Source organism: Scyliorhinus canicula, unplaced genomic scaffold, assembly GCF_902713615.1.
Source record: "Scyliorhinus canicula unplaced genomic scaffold, sScyCan1.1, whole genome shotgun sequence".
In the NCBI taxonomy this organism is placed as follows: Eukaryota; Metazoa; Chordata; class Chondrichthyes; order Carcharhiniformes; family Scyliorhinidae; genus Scyliorhinus; species Scyliorhinus canicula.
In genome coordinates this window covers 4,707,612-4,730,051 of record NW_024055500.1, presented here as the reverse complement: position 1 = coordinate 4,730,051, position 22,440 = coordinate 4,707,612, and the positions used below count along the sequence as shown (strand labels likewise).

Here is a 22,440-nt window from a genome sequence, read left to right as displayed (position 1 = left end):
CTCTGACAGTGCGGCACTCCCTCACTACTGACCCTCTGACCGTCCGGTGCTCCCTCAGTCCTGACATTCTGATGGTGTGGCACTCCCTCAGTACTGACCCTCTGATAGTGCAGCACTCCCTCAGTACTGACCCTCTGACAGTGTGGCGCTCCCTCAATACTGACCCTCTGACAGTGCGGAGCTCCCTCAGTACTGACCCTCAGTGCAGTGATCCCTCAGTACTGACCCTCTGATAGTGCAGCACTCCCTCAGTACTGACCCTCTGACAGTGCAGCACTCCCTCAGTACTGACCCTCTGACAGTGCGGCGCTCCCTCAGTACTGACCCTCTGATGGTGCGGTGCTCCCTCAGTACTGACCCTCTGACAGTGCGGCACTCCCTCGGTACTGACCCTCTGACAGTGAGGCACACCCTCAGTACTGACCCTCTGACAGTGCGGCGCTCCCTCAGTACTGACCCTCTGACAGTGCGGCACTCCCTCAGTACTGACCCTCTGACAGTGCGGCACTCCCTCAGTACTAACCCTCTGACAGTGCGGCACTCCCTCAGTACTGACCCTCTGACAGTGCGGCACTCCCTCAGTACTGACTCTCTGACAGTGCAGCACTCCCTCAGTACTGACCATCTGACAGTGCGGCACTCCCTCAGGACTGACCCTCTGACAGTGCGGCACTCCCTCTGTACTGACCCTCTGACAGAGCGGCACTCCCTCAGTACTGACCCTCTGACAGAGCGGCGCTCCATCAGTACTGACCACCTGACAGTGCGGCTCTCCCTCAATGCTGACCCTCTGACAGTGCGGCACTCCCTCAGTACTGACCCTCTGACAGTGCAGCGCTCCCTCAGTACTGACCCTCTGACAGTGCGGCACTCGCTCAGTACTGACCCTCTGACAGTGCGGCACTCCCTCAGTACTGACCCTCTGACAGTGAAGCACTCCCTCATTACTGACCCTCTGACAGTGCAGCACTCCCTCAGTACTGACACTCTGACAGTGAAGCGCTCCCTCAGTACTGACCCTCTGACAGTGCAGCGCGCCCTAGGTACTGACAGTTGGTGGTGATGATTCCAAAATACCTGATGTTAATGTACCTGAGATGCTTGAACAATGATAGGAATTCCGAACAGTCTCGATCCTGAGAGATTGATGGCCAATGCGACAGAATCCATCTCATAAAACTCAACGTAAGCAATGCCTTTTGATCTGCGCGAGCTCCTGTCTGATATGATCTTCACATCTCGAACCTATCAAGGTAGAAGAGACATTAGGTACAGAGTAAAGCTCCCTCTACACTGTCTCCATAAAACACTCCCAGGACAGGTACAGCACGGGGTTAGATACAGAGTAAAGCTCCCTCCACACTGTCCCCATGAAACACTCCCAGGACAGGTACAGCACGGGGTTAGATACAGAGTAAAGCTCCCTCTACACTGTCCCCATCAAACACTCCCAGGACTGGTACAGCACGTGGTTAGATACAGAGTAAAGCTCCCTCGACACTGTCCCCATCAAACACTCCCAGGGAAGGTACAGCACGGGGTTAGATACAGAGTAAAGCTCCCTCTACACTGTCCCCATCAAACACTCCCTGGACAGGTGTAGCACGGGGTTCGATACAGAGTAAAGCTCCCTCTCCGCTGTCCCCATCAAACACTCCCTGGACAGTTACAGCACGGGGTTAGATACAGAGTAAAGCTCCCTCTACACTGTCCCCATCAAACACTCCCAGGACAGGTACAACACAGGGTTAGATACAGAGTAAAGCTCCCTCTGCATGTCCCCATCAAACTCTCCCAAGACAGGTACAGCATGGGGTTAGATACAGAGTAAAGCTCCCTCCACACTGTCCCCATCAAACTCTCCCAGGCCTGATGCAGCACGGGTTAGATACAGAGTAAATCTCCCTCTACACTGACACTCCCAGGACAGGTACAGCACAGGGTTAGATACAGAGTAAAGCTCCCTCTACACTGTCCCCATCAAACACTCTCAGGACAGGTACAGCACGGGGTGAGATACAGAGTGAAGCTCCCTCGACACTGTCCACATCAAACACTCCCAGGAAAGGTACAGCACGGGGTTAGTTACAGAGTAAAGCTCCCTCTGCACTGTCCCCATCAAACACTCGCAGGAAAGGTACAGCACGGGGTTAGATACAGAGTAAAGCTCCCTCTACACTGTCCCCATCAAACACTCCCAGGACAGGTACAGCACGGGGTTAGATACAGAGTAAAGCTCCCTGTACACTGTCCCCATCAAACACTCCCAGGAAAGGTACAGCACGGGTTAGATACAGAGTAAAGCTCCCTCTACACTGTCCCCATCAAACACTCCCAGGACAGGTACAGCACGGGGTTAGATACAGAGTAAAGCTCCCACTACACTATCCCCATCAAACACTCGCAGGACAGGTACAGCACAGGGTGAGATACAGATCAATGGTTACTATCCATACCTTCCCAGCTGGTCTGAAGAAATCGGCAAGGTCCCTGGGTCGAATGTGTCCGGAAAATTGCAGACATAACACTGTGCAAGCATCTCTCTCCTCCGGGGTCCTTTTCGAAGTCTGATCTCTTGACAGGGATATTAGATGGCAGTGAGATTGATGAGGCACTATCTTACACCATAATCCACCCACCTACACTGGCACATCCTTCCCATTCTGTCAGAGGATGTGCGTGTCTACTCATGGGCCAGGTTTTATTCCCCATGGCTTCAGAGGAGATTTCAGAGGGTTTTTCTAAGTCACCAGGTGGCCAGATCAGGTCAGGGCGGCAGATATCCTCCCCGAAATAACATTGGCGAATCAAATTGGTTTCACGTGGTTCGACAACGGTTTAATGGTCATCGTTAGACACCCTGTCTCTGTGACCTCCTCCAGTCCCGCCAACCCTCCCTATCTCTGTAACCTCCTCCAGTCCCGCCAACCCTCCCTATCTCTGTAACCTCCTCCAGCCCCTACACCCCTCCCTATCTCTGTAACCTCCTCCAGCCCCCTACACCCCTTCCTATCTCTGTAACCTCCAGTCCCTACAACCCTCCCTATCTCTATAACCTCCTCCAGCCCGGACAACCCTCCCTATCTCTGTAACCCCCTCCAGCCCCCTACAACCCACCCTATCTCTGTAACCTCCTCCATCCCCTACATCCTTACCTATCACTGTAACCTCCTCCAGCCCCCTACAACCCTCGCTATCTGTGTAACCTCCTCCAGCCCCTACAACCCTCCCTATCTCTGTAACCTCCTCCAGTCCCGCCAACCCTCCCTATCTCTGTAACCTCCTCCAGCCCTACAACCCTCCCAATCTCTGTAACCCCCTCCAGCCCCTACAACCCTCCCTATCTCTGTAACCTCCTCCAGCCCACTACAACCCTCCCTATCTCTGTATCCTCCTCCAGCCCCTACAACTCTCCCTATCTCTGTAACCTCCTCCAGCCCCAACATCCCTCCCTATCTCTATAACCTCCTCCAGCCCCTACAACCCTCCCTATCTCTGTAACCCCCTCCAGCCCCTACAACCCTCCCTATCTCTGAAACCCCCTCCAGCCCCCTACAACCCTCCCTATCTCTGTAACCTCCTCCAGCCCCTACAACCCTCCCTATCTCTATAACCTCCTCCAGCCCCTACATCCCTCCCTATCTCTATAACCTCCTCCAGCCCCTACAACCCTCCCTATCTCAGTAACCCCCTCCGGCCCCCTACAACCCACCCTATATTTGTAACCTCCTCCATCCCCTACATTCCTCCCTATCTCTGTAACCTCGTCCAGCCCACTACACCCCTTCCTATCTCTGTAACCTCCTCCACCCACTACGACCTTCTTCCCTGCCTCTGTAACCTCCTCCATCCTCTACAACCCTCCCTATCTCTGTAACCTCCTCCAGCCCCTACAACCCTCGCTATCTCCGTAACATTTTCCAGTCCCTACACCCCTCCCTATCTCTGTAACCTCCTCCAGCCCCTACAATCCTCCCTATCTCTGTAACCTCCTCCAGCCCCTATAACCCTCGCTATCTCCGTAACATTTTCCAGTCCCTACACCCGTCCCTATCTGTATCACCTCCTCCAGCCTCTACAACCCCCCCCACCTCTATAACCTCCTCCAGAACCCTACAATCCTCTATCTCTGTAAATTACTCCAGTCCCTACAACCCTCCCTGTCTCTAACCTCCTCCAGCCCCTTACATCCCCCTATCTCTATAACCCCCTCCAGCCCCCTACAACCCTCACTATCTTTGTAGCCTCCTCCAGCCCCCTACAATCCTCCCTTTCTCTGTAACTCCTCCAGCCACCTACAACCCTCCCTATCTCTGTAACTCCTCCAGCCCCCACAACCCTCCCCATTTCTGTAATCTCCTCCAGCTGCCGACAATCCTTCCTGTCTCTATAACCTCATCCAGTCCCTACTACCCTCCCTATCGTGGGAACTTCCAGCCCCTACAATGCTCCCTATCTCTGGAACCTCCTCCAGACCCTACAACCCTCCCTATCTCTGTACCCTCCTCCAGCCCCCACAACCCTCCCTATCTTTGTAACCTCCTCCAGTCCCTCCAACACTCCCTATCTCTGTAACCTCCTCCAGCCCCTACACCCCTCCCTATCTCTGTAACTTCCATCCCCTGCAACCCTCCCTATCTCTGGAACTTCCTCCAGCCCCTGCAACCCTCCCTATCTCTGGAACCTCCTCCAGCCCCTACAACTCTCCCTATCTCTGTAACCTCCTCCAGCCCCACAACCTTCCTACCTACTCCAGCCCTCTACAACCCCACTCCAATCCATACATCCCTCCATATCTGTTTGAACCCATGCAGTCCCTCCAATGCTCTGAGTTCCCTACCAATCCGGACCCTTGAGCGCCCCCTCATGGCCGAATTTCTATCGCTCCACCATTGGTTGTCCATGCTTTTGGCTCCGCCTTTCCAGTGCTCTCTCCCTCAATCCACCATTTTTGCTCCCTGCTCCTTTGAGACAATGAACCGCTTTGACAAATGGTTTTGCTTGTTATTTGTTATTTTAAAGGGGCAGCACGGTAGCATGGTGGTTAGCATAAATGCTTCACAGCTCCAGGGTCCCAGGTTCGATTCCCGGCTTGGGTCACTGTCTGTGCGGAGTCTGCACGTCCTCCCCGTGTGTGCGTGGGTTTCCTCCGGGTGCTCCGGTTTCCTCCCACAGTCCAAAGATGTGCGGGTTGGGTAGATTGGCCGCGATAAATTGCCCATAGTGTCCTAAAAAGTAAGGTTAAGGGGGGGGGGTTATTGGGTTACGGGTATAGGGTGGATATGTGGGTTTGAGTAGGGTGATCATTGCTCGGCACAACATCGAGGGCCGAAGGGCCTGTTCTGTGCTGTACTGTTCTATGTTCTATGTTTGATCCAAACACTTCTTTATGTCGCTTGGTGTTGCAATTCCTGAATCTCTCCTGTGATGTATCTTTGAACACTATGTTGCTGTATCAATGCAAAACTTTGTTCAGTGAACGAACTGTGATTTGGGGACAGTGAGAGTGCAATTGCTTGAAGAAGCAAGTTGCACAGCGCTCCGTCAAGCAGAGATCAATCGAACGTCTCTGGAACGAGTAGTGTTTTCTCAAAACTTCCCGCCGCGCACTCATCAGGACCATCACAATTTTGCAGACAACATAAATGACAGCCGTTCTCTGGTCCATTCCTCAGGGCAAAGCCTTGCCCCATCAGAGTCAAGCTGCCTGGTTGGAAACCTCAATGAACGCTTGGCAGTTAACTGCCATTTCCCATTCGAGCTGGTGCATTCTCCGTGGCGACGCCTCTACCAATCAGAGTCCACTTGCCACCCAATCAGTTTTGGGGTGCGGTTTGTCAGAGAAGATGGAGGCCATTCAGGCCCTTCCAGCCCTTCTAGTCCACTCCACCATCCAATCAGATCCGGTGGTGCTCTCAACTACAATTTCCCAGCCTACCCGCCCTCCACTCCCACATAAGCTTTGCCTCTGTTGTCTTGAGTGACCCCGCCCCCTCCACACCCCTCCCGCCACAACCTCCCCACCAAGACGGTCAGTCAGAGTTTAATTGTTCAGTGAATGAAGCGTGCACAGTGAGGACAGTCAGAGTTCAATTGTTCAGTGAAGGAACTGTGCACAGTGAGGTCAGTTAGAGTTCAATTGTTCAGTGAAAGAACCGTGCACAGTGTGGTCAGTCAGAGTTCAATTGTTCAGTGAAGGAACTGTGCACAGTGAGGTCAGTTAGAGTTCAATTGTTCAGTGAAAGAACCGTGCACAGTGTGGTCAGTCAGAGTTCAATTGTTCAGTGAAGGAACTGTGCACAGTGAGGTCAGTCAGAGTTTAATTGTTCAGTGAGGTCAGTCAGAGTTCGATTGTTCAGTGAAGGAACCGTGCACAGTGAGGTCAGTCAGAGTTCAATTGTTCACTGAAGGAACATGCACAGTGAGGTCTGTCAGAATTCTATTGTTCAGTGAAGGAGACCTGCACAGTGCGGTCAGTCAGAGTTCAATTGTTTAGTGAAGATAAGTCAGAGTTCAGTTGTTCAGTGAAGGAACCATGCACAGTGCGGTCAGTGAGAGTTCAATTGTTCAGTGAAGGTCAGTCAGAGTTCAATTGTTCAGTGAAGGAACCGTGCACAGTGAGGTCAGTCAGAGTTCAATTGTTCCGTGAAGGAACCGTGCACAGTGAGGTCAGTCAGAGTTCAAGCGTGGCAAGTTGAGGTGAGCCTTATACTGTGCTTGCTGCGCTTAAAGTGACCACAGCTTTAATAATTTAACTCACAGCTTTAATAAGGTAGAACGAGGAGGGGGCAGAGAGTGAGTCTTCTGATGCCTTTGGGCCCTCACCTGCTGAAGCTCCTGTCCCTGTACAATGGACTCCGGCTCCTACTAGGTGATCGCCGATACCTGAAACACAATCGGGGTTGCATTAAAAGGACAGACCTCACTTCTTGCACTCCACAAATGAATAGGCTACCTTTCGAGATCCTGAGGTGGTGGCAGTTCCTTCTCTAGACCTCCATTTCCATCCCACCCATTCTCATCAGAGTTTTTCATCTGTCTCATCCATGGAACTAGACCAAGAAACGTAGCCCACCAACCCAGAGTAGAGGTCAGTCAGAGATCAATTGTTTGACTGAGAGAGCTGTGCAGAGGGAGGCCAGTCGGATTTAAATTGTCTTGATGCCTAGAGGTCATTCAGAGTGCAATTGCGTTTGGGAACAATGCTGACACAGGTTAATCAGAGGTTTGTTTGGCTTTGGTGAACTGAACAAGCAGAGGTCAGTCGGAGTTTAATTGACTGATTGACAATGGAACTGTGGGGAGTGAAGGTCAGTCGGAGTTTAATTGCACAAGCAGTGGCCAGTCCGGGCTTAATCATCTGTGTGTGGGGGCTGTACAAAGAATGTTAACGAGTGGACCACTTGCTCAATTGGACCTCAATAGATGTACGAGGCACATTGAGCTTTGCTGGGCTAGGTCACTCAGAGCGCAATTGCTTGTTGAACAAAGTTCCGCGGTGGGAATCGGTGATTGGGTGAACGGGTCTGGCAAAAGCGGAGGGAAGAGGGCAGTCCAGTGGCAGGGGTGAGGGAACGCCCCAGGTCAGGGTGGCACTGCCGGACCCTTGTGAGAGTGGCAGAGGCTGAGGACAGTCGGAGTTCAATCGCTGCGCGAGATCAGGCCCGCACCTTTGGCTGCCACGGTGAGAGGACCGATGCCCCCTGCTGTGGCTGTGGTGCCCTCTCCGGCTGTGCCTGGATTTCCCGTGTGAGTGCCGTCTCCGTCTCTCGTGACTTCTCCTGCGTCGGTGATGGGCTCTGGCGTACTTCCTCTCGTGACTGGTGCTGTAGGAGAGAGAGAACATTAAGGAAATGTTGGAAGATGTGAATGTACAGAACTTGCGACATATATGTATTGCGAGACACCGGTCCGTGGCCAGGTAACGCCTGTAGACAGAGAGGACTGAGAGACACCAGTCACTGTACAGATAGCTCCCTGAGAGAGAGAGGGGGGACTGAGAGACACCAGTCAGTGTACAGATACCTCCCTGAGAGAGAGGGGGGACTGAGAGATACCAGTCAGTGTACAGATATCTCCCTGAGAGAGAGGGGACTGAGAGACACCAGTCAGTGTACAGATATCTCCCAGAGAGAGAGGAGACTGAGAGACACCAGTCAGTGTACAGATATCTCCCTGAGAGAGAGGGGACTGAGAGACACCAGTCAGTGTACAGATAGCTCCCTGAGAGAGAGGGGGGACTGAGAGACACCAGTCAGTGTACAGATATTTCCCTGAGAGAGAGAGGGGACTGAGAGACACCAGTCAGTGTACAGATATCTCCCTGAGAGAGAGAGGGACTGAGAGACACCAGTCAGTGTACAGATATCTCCCTGAGAGAGAGGGGGGACTGAGAGACACCAGTCAGTGCAGATATCTCCCTGAGAGAGAGAGGGGACTGAGAGACACCAGTCAGTGCAGATATCTCCCTGAGTGAGGGGACTGAGAGACACCAGTCAGTGTACAGATAGCTCCCTGAGAGAGAGGGGACTGAGAGACACCAGTCAGTGTACAGATATCTCCCTGAGAGAGAGAGGGACTGAGAGACACCAGTCAGTGTACAGATAGCTCCCTGAGAGAGAGGGGACTGAGAGATACCAGTCAGTGTACAGATATCTCCCTGAGAGAGAGGAGGGACTGAGAGATACCAGTCAGTGTACAGCTATCTCCCTGAGAGAGAGGGGACTGAGAGACACCAGTCAGTGTACAGATATCTCCCTGAGGGAGAGAGAGGTGACTGAGAGACACCAGTCAGTGTACAGATATCTCCCTGAGAGAGAGGGGACAGAGAGACACCAGTCACTGTACAGATAGCTCCCTGAGAGAGAGGGGACTGCGAGATACCAGTCAGTGTACAGATATCTCCCTGAGAGAGAGAGAGGGGACTGAGAGACACCAGTCAGTGTACAGATATCTCCCTGAGAGAGAGAGGGGACTGAGAGACACCAGTCAGTGTACAGATATCTCCCTGAGAGAGAGGGGACTGAGAGATACCAGTCAGTGCACAGATATCTCCCTGAGAGAGAGGACTGAGAGACACCAGTCAGTGTACAGATATCTCCCTGAGGGAGAGAGAGGTGACTGAGAGACACCAGTCAGTGTACAGATATCTCCCTGAGAGAGAGGGGACAGAGAGACACCAGTCACTGTACAGATAGCTCCCTGAGAGAGAGGGGACTGCGAGATACCAGTCAGTGTACAGATATCTCCCTGAGAGAGAGAGAGGGGACTGAGAGACACCAGTCAGTGTACAGATATCTCCCTGAGAGAGAGAGGGGATTGAGAGACACCAGTCAGTGTACAGATATCTCCTTGAGAGAGGACTGAGAGACACAAGTCAGTGTACAGATATCTCCCTGAGAGAGAGAGGGGACTGAGAGACACCAGTCAGTGTACAGATATCTCCTTGAGAGAGGACTGAGAGACACAAGTCAGTGTACAGATATCTCCCTGAGAGAGAGAGGGGACTGAGAGACACCAGTCAGTGTACAGATATCTCCCTGAGAGAGAGAGGGGACTGAGAGACACCAGTTAGTGTACATATATCTCCCTGAGAGAGAGGGGATTGAGAGACAGAAGTCAGTGTACAGATATCTCCCTGAGAGAGAGGGGACTGAGAGACGCCAGTCAGTGTACAGATATCTCCCTGAGAGAGCGAGGACTGAGAGACACCAGTCAGTGTACAGATATCTCCCAGAGGGGACTGAGAGACACCAGTCAGTGTACAGATATCTCCCTGGGAGAGAGAGGGGGGACTGAGAGACACACGTCAGTGTACAGATATCTCCCTGAGACAGAGGGGACTGAGAGACACCAGTCAGTGTACATATATCTCCCTGAGAGAGAGGGGACTGAGAGACAGGTCAGTGTACAGATATCTCCCTGAGAGAGAGAGAGGGGACTGAGAGACACCAGTCAGCGTACAGATATCTCCCTGAGAGAGAGGGGGACTGAGAGACACCAGTCAGTGTACAGATATCTCCCTGAGAGGGAGAGGGGACTGAGTGACCCCAGTCAGTGTACAGATAGCTCCCTGAGAGAGGGGGAACTGAGAGACACCAGTCAGTGTACAGATATCTCCCTGAGAGAGAGAGGGGACTGAGAGACACCAGTCAGTGTACAGATATCTCCCTGAGAGAGAGAGGGGACTGAGAGACACCAGTCTGTGAACAGATATCTCCCTGAGAGAGAGGGGGAACTGAGAGACACCAGTCAGTGTACAGATATCTCCCTGAGAGAGGGGGACTGAGAGACACCAGTCAGTGTACAGATATCTCCCTGAGAGAGAGGGGGACTGAGAGACACCAGTCAGTGTACAGATATCTCCCTGAGAGAGAGAGGGGGACTGAGAGACACCAGTCAGTGTACAGATATCTCCCTGAGAGAGAGAGGGGGGACTGAGTGAAGGGATGGAGTACCTGCTGCTATCTTCGTGACTTTGGCTACGACTGTCTGTTGCTTCACGACTCTCGCTAGAAGGCGCCGGAAGACTCAAATGAGAGAGGGTTTGGAGTTCTGCCCCACCACATCTGCTGCTGGAAAGAGATTGTGCAAATGTCAATCTCACATCGACATTTCAAAGGTACATATTGCCAACGTAGACTCCCACCTCCAACCCACCAACCCTCCCTATCTCTGTAACCTCCTCCCGTACAACCCTCTCTATCTCTGTAACCTCCTCCAGCTTTCTACAACCCTCCCTATTTCTGTAACCTCCTCCAGTCCCCCTACACCCCTCCCTATCTCTGTAACCTCAACCAGCCCCTACACCCCTCCCTATTCTGTAACCTCCTCCAGCCCCTACAACCCTCCCTATCTCTGTAACCTCCTCCAGCCCCCAACAACCCTCCCTATCTCTGTAATCCCCTCCCATACAACCCTCCCTATCTCTGTAACCTCCTCCTGTAAAACCATCCCTATCTCTGTAACCTCCTCCCGTACAACCCTCCCTATCTCAGTAACCTCCTCCCGTACAACCCTCCCTATCTCTGCAACCTCCTCCAGTATCTATAAACCTCACTATCTCAGTAACCTCCTCCAGCCCCTACACCCTCCCTATCTCTGTAATCTCCTCCCATACAACCACCCCTGTCTCTGTAACCTCCTCCAGCCCCTACACCCTCCCTATCTCTGTAACCTCCTCCAGCCCCTACACCCTCCCTATCTCTGTAACCTCCTCCCGTACAACTCTCCCTATCTCTGTAACCTCCTCGTATCTATAAACCTCACTATCTCAGTAACCTCCTCCAGCCCCTACACCCTCCCTATCTCTGTAATCTCCTCCCATACAACCCTCCCTATCTCTGTAACCTCCTCCAGCACCTACACCCCTCACTATCTCTATAACCTCCACCAGCCACCAACAGCCCTCCCTATCTCTGTAACCTCCTCCAGCCCCTAAAACCCTCCCTATCTCTGTAACCTCCTCCAGCCCCCAACAACCCTCCCTATCTCTGTAATCCCCTCCCATACAACCCTCCCTATCTCTGTAACCTCCTCCTGTAAAACCCTCCCTATCTCTGTAACCTCCTCCCGTACAACCCTCCCTATCTCAGTAACCTCCTCCCGTACAACCCTCCCTATCTCTGCAACCTCCTCCAGTATCTATAAACCTCACTATCTCAGTAACCTCCTCCAGCCCCTACACCCTCCCTATCTCTGTAATCTCCTCCCATACAACCACCCCAGTCTCTGTAACCTCCTCCAACCCCTACACCCTCCCTATCTCTGTAACCTCCTCCAGCCCCTACACCCTCCCTATCTCTGTAACCTCCTCCCGTACAACTCTCCCTATCTCTGTAACCTCCTCGTATCTATAAACCTCACTACCTCAGTAACCTCCTCCAGCCCCTACACCCTCCCTATCTCTGTAATCTCCTCCCATACAACCCTCCCTATCTCTGTAACCTCCAGCACCTACACCCCTCACTATCTCTATAACCTCCACCAGCCCCTACACCCCTCCCTATCTATGTAACCTCCTCCAGTCCCCTACAACCCTCCCTATCCCTGTAACCTCCTCCAGTCCCCTACAACCCTCCCTATCTCTGCAATCTCCTCCCATACAACCCTCCCTGTCTCTGTAACCTCCTCCAGCCCCTACACCCCTCCCTATCTCTGTAACATCCTCCTGCCCCTACAACCATCCCTATCTCTGTAACCTCCTCCAGTCCCTACACCCATCTCTATCTCTGTAATCTCGTCCCATACAACCCTCCCTATCTCTGTAACCTCCTCCAGTATCTACAACCCTCCCTATCTCTGTAACCTCCTCCAGCCCCAACAACCCTCCCTATCTCTGTAACCTCCTCAAGTATCTGCAACCCTCCCTATCTCTGTAACCTCCTCCAGTATCTACAACCCTCCCTATCTCTGTAACCTCCTCCAGCCCCTACAACCCTCCCTATCTCTGTAACCTCCCCCAGCCCGTACACCTCTCCCTCTCTCTGTACCCTCCTCCAGCACCTACAACCCTCCCTATCACTGTGACATCCTCCAGCCCCTACACCCCTCCCTATCTCAGTAACCTCCTCCAGTATCTACAGCCCTCCCTATCTCAGTAACCTCCTCCAGTACCTACAACCCTCCCTATCTCTGTAACCTCCTCCAGCTCCTTATAACCCTCCCTATCTCTGTAACCTCCTCCAGTACCTACAAGCCTCCCTATCTCTGTAACCACCTCCAGCTCTCTACAACCCTCCCTATCTCTGTAACCGCCTCCAGCTCCCTACAACCCTCCCTATCTCTGTAACCTCCTCCAGCCCCTACACCTCCTCCCTATCTCTGTAACCTCCTCCAGCCCCTACACCCCTCCCTTTCTCTGTAACCTCCTCCAGCCCCGACAACCCTCCCTATCTCTGTAAACTCCTCCAGTACCTACAACCCTCCCTATCTCTGTAACCTCCTCCAGCTCCCTACAACCCACCCTATCTCTGTAACCTCCTCCAGTATCTGCAACCCTCCCTATCTCTGTAACCTCCTCCAGCTCCCTACAACCCTCCCTATCTCTGTAACCTCCTCCAGCCCATAACCTACTCCCTCTCTGTAATTTCCTCCAGCCCCTACAACCCTCCCTACCTCTGTAACCTCCTCTAGCCCATACCCCCCTCCCTCTCTCTGTAACCTCCTCCAGCCCCTACACCCGTCCCTATCTCTGTAACCTCCTCCAGCTCCCTACAACCCTCCTTATCTCTGTATCCTCCTCCAGCTCCCTACAACCCTCCCTATCTCTGTAACCTCCTCCAGCCCCTACACCCTCCCTATCTCTGTAACCTCCTCCAGCCCCTACACCCCTCCCTATCTCTGTAACCTCCTCTAGCCCATACCCCCCTCCCTCTCTCTGTAACCTCCTCCAGCCCCTACACCCGTCCCTATCTCTGTAACCTCCTCCAGCTCCCTACAACCCTCCTTATCTCTGTATCCTCCTCCAGCTCCCTACAACCCTCCCTATCTCTGTAACCTCCTCCAGCCCCTACACCCTCCCTATCTCTGTAACCTCCTCCAGCCCCTACACCCCTCCCTATCTCTGTAACCTCCTCCAGTAACTGCAACCCTCACTATCTCAGAAACATCCTACAGCCGCTACAACCCTCCCTATCTCTGTAACCTCTTCCAGCCCCCTACACCCCTCCCTATCTCTGTAACCTCCTCCAGTACCTACACCCCTCCCTATCTCTGTAACCTCCTCCAGTACCTACACCCCTCCCTATCTCTGTAACCTCCTCCAGTACCTACAAAACTCCCTATCTCTGTAACCATCCTCCACTATCTACAGCCCTCCCTAAATGTGTAACCTCCTCCAGTATCTACAATTCTCCCGATCTCTATAACCTCCCTCAGCCGCTACAACCCTCCCTTTCCCTGTAACCTCCTCCAGCCACTACACCCCTTCCTATCTCTGTAACCTCTTCCAGCCCCTACAAGCCTCCCTATCTCTGTAACCTCCTCCAGACCCGACAACCCTCCCTATCTCTGTAACCTCCTCCAGCCCCGACACCCCTCCCTATCTCTGTAACCTCCTCCAGCTCTCTACGACCCTCCCTATCTCTGTCACATACTCCAGCCCCGACAACCCTCCCTATCTCTGTAACCTCCTCCAGCCCCTACACCCCTCCCTATCTCTGTAACCTCCACCAGCTCTCTACGACCCTCCCTATCTCTGTCACATCCTCCAGCCCCGACAACCCTCCATATCTCTCGAACCAACTTCAGCCCCCTATAAGCCTTCATATTACTATAACCTCCTCCAGCTCCACAACCCTCCCTATCTCTGTAACCTCCTCCAGCCCATCCAACCCTCGCTATCTCTGTAACCTCCTCCAGCCCCCTACACCCCTCCCTATCTCTGTAACCTCCTCCAGCCCCTACACCCCTCCCTATCTCTGTAACCTCCTCCAGCACCTACTCCCCTCCCTATCTCTGTAACCTCCTCCAGCCCATCCAACCCTCGCTATCTCTTTAACCTCCTCCAGCCCCCCACATCCCTCCCTGTCCTTGTAACCTCCTCCAGTCCCTACACCCCTCCCTATCTCTGTAACCTCCTCCAGCCCATACACCCCTCCCTATCTCTGTAACCTCCTCCAGTCCCTATACCCCTCCCTATCTCTGTAACCTCCTCCAGCCCCTACACCTCCTCCCTAATTCTGTAACCTCCTCCAGTCCCTACACCCCTCCCTATCTCGGTAACCCCCTCCAGCCCCTACAACCCGCAGCCTACACAGAGCTCATCTCTCTATCTAACCCCGTGCTGTACCTGTCCTGGGAGTGTTTGATGGGGACAGTGTAGAGGGAGCTTTACTCTGTATCTAACCCCGTGCTGTACCTGTCCTGGGAGTGTTTGATGGGGACAGTGTAGAGGGAGCTTTACTCTGTATCTAACCCCGTGCTGTACCTGTCCTGGGAGTGTTTGATGGGGACAGTGTAGAGGGAGCTTTACTCTGTATCTAACCCCGTGCTGTACCTGTCCTGGGAGTGTTTGATGGGGACAGTGTAGAGGGAGCTTTACTCTGTATCTAACCCCGTGCTGTACCTGTCCTGGGAGTGTTTGATGGGGACAGTGTAGAGGGAGCTTTACTCTGTATCTAACCCCGTGCTGTACCTGTCCTGGGAGTGTTTGATGGGGACAGTGTAGAGGGAGCTTTACTCTGTATCTAACCCCGTGCTGTACCTGTCCTGGGAGTGTTTGATGGGGACAGTGTAGAGGGAGCTTTACTCTGTATCTAACCCCGTGCTGTACCTGTCCTGGGAGTGTTTGATGGGGACAGTGTAGAGGGAGCTTTACTCTGTATCTAACCCCGTGCTGTACCTGTCCTGGGAGTGTTTGATGGGGACAGTGTAGAGGGAGCTTTACTCTGTATCTAACCCCGTGCTGTACCTGTCCTGGGAGTGTTTGATGGGGACAGTGTAGAGGGAGCTTTACTCTGTATCTAACCCCGTGCTGTACCTGTCCTGGGAGTGTTTGATGGGGACAGTGTAGAGGGAGCTTTACTCTGTATCTAACCCCGTGCTGTACCTGTCCTGGGAGTGTTTGATGGGGACAGTGTAGAGGGAGCTTTACTCTGTATCTAACCCCGTGCTGTACCTGTCCTGGGAGTGTTTGATGGGGACAGTGTAGAGGGAGCTTTACTCTGTATCTAACCCCGTGCTGTACCTGTCCTGGGAGTGTTTGATGGGGACAGTGTAGAGGGAGCTTTACTCTGTATCTAACCCCGTGCTGTACCTGTCCTGGGAGTGTTTGATGGGGACAGTGTAGAGGGAGCTTTACTCTGTATCTAACCCCGTGCTGTACCTGTCCTGGGAGTGTTTGATGGGGACAGTGTAGAGGGAGCTTTACTCTGTATCTAACCCCGTGCTGTACCTGTCCTGGGAGTGTTTGATGGGGACAGTGTAGAGGGAGCTTTACTCTGTATCTAACCCCGTGCTGTACCTGTCCTGGGAGTGTTTGATGGGGACAGTGTAGAGGGAGCTTTACTCTGTATCTAACCCCGTGCTGTACCTGTCCTGGGAGTGTTTGATGGGGACAGTGTAGAGGGAGCTTTACTCTGTATCTAACCCCGTGCTGTACCTGTCCTGGGAGTGTTTGATGGGGACAGTGTAGAGGGAGCTTTACTCTGTATCTAACCCCGTGCTGTACCTGTCCTGGGAGTGTTTGATGGGGACAGTGTAGAGGGAGCTTTACTCTGTATCTAACCCCGTGCTGTACCTGTCCTGGGAGTGTTTGATGGGGACAGTGTAGAGGGAGCTTTACTCTGTATCTAACCCCGTGCTGTACCTGTCCTGGGAGTGTTTGATGGGGACAGTGTAGAGGGAGCTTTACTCTGTATCTAACCCCGTGCTGTACCTGTCCTGGGAGTGTTTGATGGGGACAGTGTAGAGGGAGCTTTACTCTGTATCTAACCCCGTGCTGTACCTGTCCTGGGAGTGTTTGATGGGGACAGTGTAGAGGGAGCTTTACTCTGTATCTAACCCCGTGCTGTACCTGTCCTGGGAGTGTTTGATGGGGACAGTGTAGAGGGAGCTTTACTCTGTATCTAACCCCGTGCTGTACCTGTCCTGGGAGTGTTTGATGGGGACAGTGTAGAGGGAGCTTTACTCTGTATCTAACCCCGTGCTGTACCTGTCCTGGGAGTGTTTGATGGGGACAGTGTAGAGGGAGCTTTACTCTGTATCTAACCCCGTGCTGTACCTGTCCCTGGGAGGGTTTGATGGGGACAGTGTAGAGGGAGCTTTACTCTGTATCTAACCCCGTGCTGTACCTGTCCTGGGAGTGTTTGATGGGGACAGTGTAGAGGGAGCTTTACTCTGTATCTAACCCCGTGCTGTACCTGTCCTGGGAGTGTTTGATGGGGACAGTGTAGAGGGAGCTTTACTCTGTATCTAACCCCGTGCTGTACCTGTCCTGGGAGTGTTTGATGGGGACAGTGTAGAGGGAGCTTTACTCTGTATCTAACCCCGTGCTGTACCTGTCCTGGGAGTGTTTGATGGGGACAGTGTAGAGGGAGCTTTACTCTGTATCTAACCCCGTGCTGTACCTGTCCTGGGAGTGTTTGATGGGGACAGTGTAGAGGGAGCTTTACTCTGTATCTAACCCCGTGCTGTACCTGTCCTGGGAGTGTTTGATGGGGACAGTGTAGAGGGAGCTTTACTCTGTATCTAACCCCGTGCTGTACCTGTCCTGGGAGTGTTTGATGGGGACAGTGTAGAGGGAGCTTTACTCTGTATCTAACCCCGTGCTGTACCTGTCCTGGGAGTGTTTGATGGGGACAGTGTAGAGGGAGCTTTACTCTGTATCTAACCCCGTGCTGTACCTGTCCTGGGAGTGTTTGATGGGGACAGTGTAGAGGGAGCTTTACTCTGTATCTAACCCCGTGCTGTACCTGTCCTGGGAGTGTTTGATGGGGACAGTGTAGAGGGAGCTTTACTCTGTATCTAACCCCGTGCTGTACCTGTCCTGGGAGTGTTTGATGGGGACAGTGTAGAGGGAGCTTTACTCTGTATCTAACCCCGTGCTGTACCTGTCCTGGGAGTGTTTGATGGGGACAGTGTAGAGGGAGCTTTACTCTGTATCTAACCCCGTGCTGTACCTGTCCTGGGAGTGTTTGATGGGGACAGTGTAGAGGGAGCTTTACTCTGTATCTAACCCCGTGCTGTACCTGTCCTGGGAGTGTTTGATGGGGACAGTGTAGAGGGAGCTTTACTCTGTATCTAACCCCGTGCTGTACCTGTCCTGGGAGTGTTTGATGGGGACAGTGTAGAGGGAGCTTTACTCTGTATCTAACCCCGTGCTGTACCTGTCCTGGGAGTGTTTGATGGGGACAGTGTAGAGGGAGCTTTACTCTGTATCTAACCCCGTGCTGTACCTGTCCTGGGAGTGTTTGATGGGGACAGTGTAGAGGGAGCTTTACTCTGTATCTAACCCCGTGCTGTACCTGTCCTGGGAGTGTTTGATGGGGACAGTGTAGAGGGAGCTTTACTCTGTATCTAACCCCGTGCTGTACCTGTCCTGGGAGTGTTTGATGGGGACAGTGTAGAGGGAGCTTTACTCTGTATCTAACCCCGTGCTGTACCTGTCCTGGGAGTGTTTGATGGGGACAGTGTAGAGGGAGCTTTACTCTGTATCTAACCCCGTGCTGTACCTGTCCTGGGAGTGTTTGATGGGGACAGTGTAGAGGGAGCTTTACTCTGTATCTAACCCCGTGCTGTACCTGTCCTGGGAGTGTTTGATGGGGACAGTGTAGAGGGAGCTTTACTCTGTATCTAACCCCGTGCTGTACCTGTCCTGGGAGTGTTTGATGGGGACAGTGTAGAGGGAGCTTTACTCTGTATCTAACCCCGTGCTGTACCTGTCCTGGGAGTGTTTGATGGGGACAGTGTAGAGGAGCTTTACTCTGTATCTAACCCCGTGCTGTACCTGTCCTGGGAGTGTTTGATGGGGACAGTGTAGAGGCTGTATCTAACGCCGTGCTGTACCTGTCCTGGGAGTGTTTGATGGGGACAGTGTAGAGGGAGCTTTACTCTGTATCTAACCCCGTGCTGTACCTGTCCTGGGAGTGTTTGATGGGGACAGTGTAGAGGGAGCTTTACTCTGTATCTAACCCCGTGCTGTACCTGTCCTGGGAGTGTTTGATGGGGACAGTGTAGAGGGAGCTTTACTCTGTATCTAACCCCGTGCTGTACCTGTCCTGGGAGTGTTTGATGGGGACAGTGTAGAGGGAGCTTTACTCTGTATCTAACCCCGTGCTGTACCTGTCCTGGGAGTGTTTGATGGGGACAGTGTAGAGGGAGCTTTACTCTGTATCTAACCCCGTGCTGTACCTGTCCTGGGAGTGTTTGATGGGGACAGTGTAGAGGGAGCTTTACTCTGTATCTAACCCCGTGCTGTACCTGTCCTGGGAGTGTTTGATGGGGACAGTGTAGAGGGAGCTTTACTCTGTATCTAACCCCGTGCTGTACCTGTCCTGGGAGTGTTTGATGGGGACAGTGTAGAGGGAGCTTTACTCTGTATCTAACCCCGTGCTGTACCTGTCCTGGGAGTGTTTGATGGGGACAGTGTAGAGGGAGCTTTACTCTGTATCTAACCCCGTGCTGTACCTGTCCTGGGAGTGCTTTGATGGGGACAGTGTAGAGGGAGCTTTACTCTGTATCTAACCCCGTGCTGTACCTGTCCTGGGAGTGTTTGATGGGGACAGTGTAGAGGGAGCTTTACTCTGTATCTAACCCCGTGCTGTACCTGTCCCTGGGAGTGTTTGATGGGGACAGTGTAGAGGGAGCTTACTCTGTATCTAACCCCGTGCTGTACCTGTCCTGGGAGTGTTTGATGGGGACAGTGTAGAGGGAGCTTTACTCTGTATCTAACCCCGTGCTGTACCTGTCCTGGGAGTGTTTGATGGGGACAGTGTAGAGGGAGCTTTACTCTGTATCTAACCCCGTGCTGTACCTGTCCTGGGAGTGTTTGATGGGGACAGTGTAGAGGGAGCTTATCTCTGTATCCTACCCCATGCTGTACCTGTCCTGGGAGTGTTTGATGGGGACAGTGTAGAGGGAGCTTTACTCTGTATCTAACCCCGTGCTGTACCTGTCCTGGGAGTGTTTGATGGGGACAGTGTAGAGGGAGCTTTACTCTGTATCTAACCCCGTGCTGTACCTGTCCTGGGAGTGTTTGATGGGGACAGTGTAGAGGGAGCTTTACTCTGTATCTAACCCCGTGCTGTACCTGTCCTGGGAGTGTTTGATGGGGACAGTGTAGAGGGAGCTTTACTCTGTATCTAACCCCGTGCTGTACCTGTCCTGGGAGTGTTTGATGGGGACAGTGTAGAGGGGGCTTTACTCTGTACCTAACCCCGTGCTGTACCTGTCCTGGGAGTGTTTGATGGGGACAGTGTAGAGGGAGCTTTACTCTGTATCTAACCCGTGCTGTACCTGTCCTGGGAGTGTTTGATGGGGACAGTGTAGAGGGAGCTTTACTCTGTATCTAACCCCGTGCTGTACCTGTCCTGGGAGTGTTTGATGGGGACAGTGTAGAGGGAGCTTTACTCTGTATCTAACCCCGTGCTGTACCTGTCCTGGGAGTGTTTGATGGGGACAGTGTAGAGGGAGCTTTACTCTGTATCTAACCCCGTGCTGTACCTGTCCTGGGAGTGTTTGATGGGGACAGTGTAGAGGGAGCTTTACTCTGTATCTAACCCCGTGCTGTACCTGTCCTGGGAGTGTTTGATGGGGACAGTGTAGAGGGAGCTTTACTCTGTATCTAACCCCGTGCTGTACCTGTCCTGGGAGTGTTTGATGGGGACAGTGTAGAGGGAGCTTTACTCTGTATCTAACCCCGTGCTGTACCTGTCCTGGGAGTGTTTGATGGGGACAGTGTAGAGGGAGCTTTACTCTGTATCTAACCCCGTGCTGTACCTGTCCTGGGAGTGTTTGATGGGGACAGTGTAGAGGGAGCTTTACTCTGTATCTAACCCCGTGCTGTACCTGTCCTGGGAGTGTTTGATGGGGACAGTGTAGAGGGAGCTTTACTCTGTATCTAACCCCGTGCTGTACCTGTCCTGGGAGTGTTTGATGGGGACAGTGTAGAGGGAGCTTTACTCTGTATCTAACCCCGTGCTGTACCTGTCCTGGGCGTGTTTGATGGGGACAGTGTAGAGGGAGCTTTACTCTGTATCTAACCCTGTGCTGTACCTGTCCTGGGAGTGTTTGATGGGGACAGTGTAGAGGGAGCTTTACTCTGTATCTAACCCCGTGCTGTACCTGTCCTGGGAGTGTTTGATGGGGACAGTGTAGAGGGAGCTTTACTCTGTATCTAACCCCGTGCTGTACCTGTCCTGGGAGTGTTTGATGGGGACAGTGTAGAGGGAGCTTTACTCTGTATCTAACCCCGTGCTGTACCTGTCCTGGGAGTGTTTGATGGGGACAGTGTAGAGGGAGCTTTACTCTGTATCTAACCCCGTGCTGTACCTGTCCTGGGCGTGTTTGATGGGGACAGTGTAGAGGGAGCTTTACTCTGTATCTAACCCTGTGCTGTACCTGTCCTGGGAGTGTTTGATGGGGACAGTGTAGAGGGAGCTTTACTCTGTATCTAACCCCGTGCTGTACCTGTCCTGGGAGTGTTTGATGGGGACAGTGTAGAGGGAGCTTTACTCTGTATCTAACCCCGTGCTGTACCTGTCCCTGGGAGTGTTTGATGGAGACAGTGTAGAGGGAGCTTTACTCTGTATCTAACCCCGTGCTGTACCTGTCCTGGGACTGTTTGATGGGGACAGTGTAGAGGGAGCTTTACTCTGTATCTAACCCCGTGCTGTACCTGTCCTGGGCCTGTTTGATGGGGACAGTGTAGAGGGAGCTTTACTCTGTATCTAACCCTGTGCTGTACCTGTCCTGGGAGTGTTTGATGGGGACAGTGTAGAGGGAGCTTTACTCTGTATCTAACCCCGTGCTGTACCTGTCCCTGGGAGTGTTTGATGGGGACAGTGTAGAGGGAGCTTTACTCTGTATCTAACCCCGTGCTGTACCTGTCCTGTGAGTGTTTGATGGGGACAGTGTAGAGGGAGCTTTACTCTGTATCCTACCCCGTGCTGTACCTGCCCTGGGAGTGTTTGATGGGGACAGTGTAGAGGGAGCTTTACTCTGTATCTAACCCCGTGCTGTACCTGTCCTGGGAGTGTTTGATGGGGACAGTGTAGAGGGAGCTTTACTCTGTATCTAACCCCGTGCTGTACCTGTCCTGGGAGTGTTTGATGGGGACAGTATAGAGGGAGCTTTAGTCTGTATCTAACCCCGTGCTGTACCTGTCCTGGGAGTGTTTGATGGGGACAGTGTAGAGGGAGCTTTACTCTGTATCTAACCCCGTGCTGTACCTGTCCTGGGAGTGTTTGATGGGGACAGTGTAGAGGGAGCTTTACTCTGTATCGAACCCCGTACTGTACCTGTCCTGGGAGTGTTTGATGGGGACAGTGTAGAGGGAGCTTTACTCTGTATCTAACCCCGTGCTGTACCTGTCCTGGGACTGTTTGATGGGGACAGTGTAGAGGGAGCTTTACTCTGTATCTAACCCCGTGCTGTACCTGTCCTGGTGCTGTTTGATGGGGACAGTGTAGAGGGAGCTTTACTCTGTATCTAACCCCGTGCTGTACCTGTCCTGGGAGTGTTTGATGGGGACAGTGTAGAGGGAGCTTTACTCTGTATCTAACCCCGTGCTGTACCTGTCCTGGGAGTGTTTGATGGGGACAGTGTAGAGGGAGCTTTACTCTGTATCTAACCCCGTGCTGTACCTGTCCTGGGAGTGTTTGATGGGGACAGTGTAGAGGGAGCTTTACTCTGTATCTAACCCCGTGCTGTACCTGTCCTGGGAGTGTTTGATGGGGACAGTGTAGAGGGAGCTTTACTCTGTATCTAACCCCGTGCTGT

General features: G+C 52.8%; 1 protein-coding gene across 3 annotated transcripts in view; it reads right to left on the bottom strand.

The window, feature by feature from the left end:
* Positions 1–22,440, bottom strand: part of LOC119960428 (RNA-binding protein 39-like) — a 95,880-nt gene that overhangs the window by 19,425 nt on the left and 54,015 nt on the right. For 2 of the 3 annotated variants that reach the window (XM_038788148.1, XM_038788147.1), the window contains exons 4-8: positions 10,458–10,574; positions 7,671–7,826; positions 6,826–6,885; positions 2,457–2,574; positions 1,093–1,245 (exon numbers count right to left, since the gene is read on the bottom strand). In XM_038788148.1, coding sequence (XP_038644076.1) covers positions 1,093–1,245; positions 2,457–2,574; positions 6,826–6,885; positions 7,671–7,826; positions 10,458–10,574 — 604 coding nt within the window. The remainder of the gene's footprint in view (positions 1–1,092; positions 1,246–2,456; positions 2,575–6,825; positions 6,886–7,670; positions 7,827–10,457; positions 10,575–22,440) is intronic. The other variant, XM_038788149.1, reaches the window with a different exon arrangement.